This window comes from Ciona intestinalis, chromosome 3, assembly GCF_000224145.3.
Source record: "Ciona intestinalis chromosome 3, KH, whole genome shotgun sequence".
Lineage (NCBI taxonomy): Eukaryota > Metazoa > Chordata > Ascidiacea > Phlebobranchia > Cionidae > Ciona > Ciona intestinalis.
This window is the reverse complement of record NC_020168.2, coordinates 1,803,944-1,807,006: the sequence shown is the minus strand read 5'-3', so window position 1 is coordinate 1,807,006 and position 3,063 is coordinate 1,803,944. Positions and strand designations below refer to the sequence as shown.

At 34.8% G+C, this 3,063-nt stretch overlaps 2 protein-coding genes across 2 annotated transcripts in view; both read right to left on the bottom strand.

Moving 5' to 3' along the window:
- Window positions 1–1,545, bottom strand: part of LOC100178522 (BRO1 domain-containing protein BROX-like) — an 8,113-nt gene extending 6,568 nt beyond the window's left edge. Inside the window, exons 1-2 of the mRNA XM_002132140.5 lie at window positions 1,364–1,545; window positions 1,054–1,271 (exon numbers count right to left, since the gene is read on the bottom strand). Coding sequence (XP_002132176.3) covers window positions 1,054–1,271; window positions 1,364–1,464 — 319 coding nt within the window. The 5' untranslated portion in view covers window positions 1,465–1,545. The remainder of the gene's footprint in view (window positions 1–1,053; window positions 1,272–1,363) is intronic.
- On the bottom strand, window positions 1,544–2,861 carry LOC100186424 (structure-specific endonuclease subunit slx1-like). The gene has a single exon (XM_002132142.4). It carries the CDS (start codon window positions 2,568–2,570, stop codon window positions 1,638–1,640), a length of 933 nt encoding a protein of 310 aa, XP_002132178.2. The 5' UTR covers window positions 2,571–2,861; the 3' UTR covers window positions 1,544–1,637.
- Window positions 2,862–3,063: the final 202 nt, after the last annotated feature.

Sequence of the window (3,063 nt, the reverse complement as noted above, 5' to 3'; positions counted from 1 at the left end):
ATTAGACTAAGATTAGCATTTCGTCGGTTTCTACAAGAACAAATTCACAACGATGCTTCGCTTACTAAGTGTTGAAAGTATGCTATCGCATGCGTCTTCCTTTATTTCCCAAGCCGACGCAGAGCGTAAAATGGGACGCTCATACACAATGTTTTTTTCGTCACAAAAGTAAATAATTTTTTTTGTTTGCGTAACACAGGTTTTGTCAATGGTTACACCGTTACAGTAAAGAATTTTTAAGTTCCCGAATTAACTGCTCGTCCGTGTTGCAATAAAATTAATTAATTAAATTTATCTAATCCACGCTCGTCCGTCACCGTTGTGCTTTTCTCCCAACGATTTACGTTTCCTGTAGTTTTGGTTTGTAAATACGCGCGTTATTAGGAGACTAATGTTTCCCACAACGCTTTATTGCCACATTAAAGACTTATATTGAAATTGTTGATACTTGTGTGTGACACGGTGCCATGATAAAGTATTTTCCTTTATGTCGTTTTTACCGACTGCCCGTCGCCGTGGGTTCGGATGACGTCATAAACGATTCGGTTGATTCGGCCGAATTGATTCGGCACAAATGGCCGAATATTCGGTTTCGGCCGAATCGTTTTTTTAACGATTCGGTACATCACTAGTCAGAACCCTATTTAATGCAAATACATTACTTTAATAACAGCTTACTTCTTAGAGATCAGTGGCAAATCACACAAAATAGCCTATTAAGCTTTGTATTGTAAAGAAATGATTTTCCAAGTTTCAAATTTTTAATTAATATCTAGTTAATTTTGTTTTCCAAACAATATTTTTATACTTGCTGTTGCTGGTACATCTCATATTTGTGGTGCACATTTTACTTAAAACGTCTTTTAGCCAAACAAAATTGTAACAAAAAAGACCACTACTATTTATTAACTTAAGTGTATATTTTCTATTAAAACCAACTTGTATGAGCTGGCCTGGATTCTTTAATCCATTTTAATCTTGCAACTACAAAATCGAATTACAATAACAAACCAAACATTTGCAATAACACAGCTAAACTAAATCGGATCTAACCTTTTTTATTGTCTTTTTCTTTTTCAGTTTTTGAATCCTCTATTTCAGTTGTGGTCTCTGTCTGAGAAGTGCTGGCATCATCTGTAGTTGGAGCAGGAACTTCAAATAAACCTTGAATTAAGGAGAAGTAATCACTGCTGACTGACTCCATTTTATCAGGAGATGCTAATGGATCGTTGAACAAAGACAATAAGGCATTCCTTGCATTTCTAAGGTCTCTAAAATCAAAATTTGGAATGTTATATAAAATATTTTTAAATAATGTTTGTTAAAATAAAAAAAGATATGTAACAAAAGGTTCATCACTCACCCCATCACTTTGTTGAAATCGGACTTCATTGAAATTTTTCTAACATCAAAAGATTGAGCAGCTGTTGCTTTGAATGGGTTACGGTGGAACCAGTGGGCCATGTTTAAATTCACTTGGCTTAATGTAAATGATCAATGAAGTAGCTATATTAGCTAAAAAGAATTTAAACTTAAAATATTTCTGCAAGTTATGGTAAATTAATTGAAACATCTTATTTGTACTAATCTTGTTTTGGGGATTATTAACAAAGAATGATGCAGTTTTAAAACTTAGTTTAACAAATCTGAGAATGCATTTTTAAATAACTATGAAAACCATTGGATTGCCTAATTAAAGCTCCCCACAGTAAAGAATCATTGCAAGATGGACAATAACCATCAACAGGCAACAATTGGTCAAACTTATTCGATAAAAAATGCTTTGCAAGACATAACAAATGTGATGCCATATTGCAACTTTCATTTGGGCACTTAAGAATAGATGGTGCGTTTTCCACATTGACAGGTAAAGAAACATTACACAATGTGCAACATGTGCTACTCGTGAGACACGATTTTGATTGCTTGGCCATAGATTTATGAGAAAGACGATCAATGAGTGACATACAATCTTCATCTAAACTGCTATTAAGGATTTCAGTATTAATCAAATTTGAGTCACAATTGCTAGTAGTCGGGACATTTTGTTGTGAAAGACATGGTGTTTTCAGCTGGTTTTTAATTTTATTTATCTTATGTTTTTTTACTTTGGCAGATACTGGGCCATACATGATGGGCATATGATTAGGTGGGAGTGGAGTCAAATCAACGGCATATTCCTGTTTCAACCATTGAACAGTGAGGGGCAGCTTCTTCCAAGGTGTTTGTGTTAACATATTTGACATGATTCTTATTCGATATTGAAACATGGATTCCTTTCGAGTTTTACATGTAATATGCTTCAGGCGGCGAGATCTTTTTGGATTTTGCCAAGCCCATTCAAACCTTAATGCTGCAATATCAGAAGGGAAACCGTGCACAATCATCGTCATATCCCATGGTCCTCTACCACTGGTACGGTAAGCACCACCTTTACTTGCACCAGCATTATGTTGAGAAATTCTTCGTTCTGGGTTCACTGTAAATCCAATATAGGTCCTTCCTTTATACTTTGAGTTTCTACTGTACAGTAAATAGCAACCAAAAAAATTATCAATAGCAACAACCATATCTGTTTCAAGTCTACAAGAGTTTAAAGTAGGACTGTCAAAGAATTGACAGATTTACTGATAATAGAGTTCTAAATTCATTCCATCATGAATTTCATAATCTCCCAGACTGATATGATCTTTAAATATTGTGTACCACTTTTTAAGAACAATTTTATCAGCTCTTGTTCCGGTTTGCGCTGCTACAAGTTTCTTAAGATCCCCAATTGTATCATCAGAATTACACTTCACTCGAACTTTTTTACCAAGTCGATCGTTACAAGTAATTTCGATCATTTCTTATTGGTTTGCTTTAGGAAAAAAACACTGAGTTAATGTTTTAACATAAGGGATGAAGGAAAACTTTGCTTAGAGGCTACAAAAAAGAGGATTTCCACCTCTACTACACCAGAGTCATATAAACTCTCAGTATAGTCCAACTGCCGCCACTGTGCATCCAAAAGCAAGCAAAAGTGGATGAATAAACGAAAGATATTAGATTTTTGTGGGATGG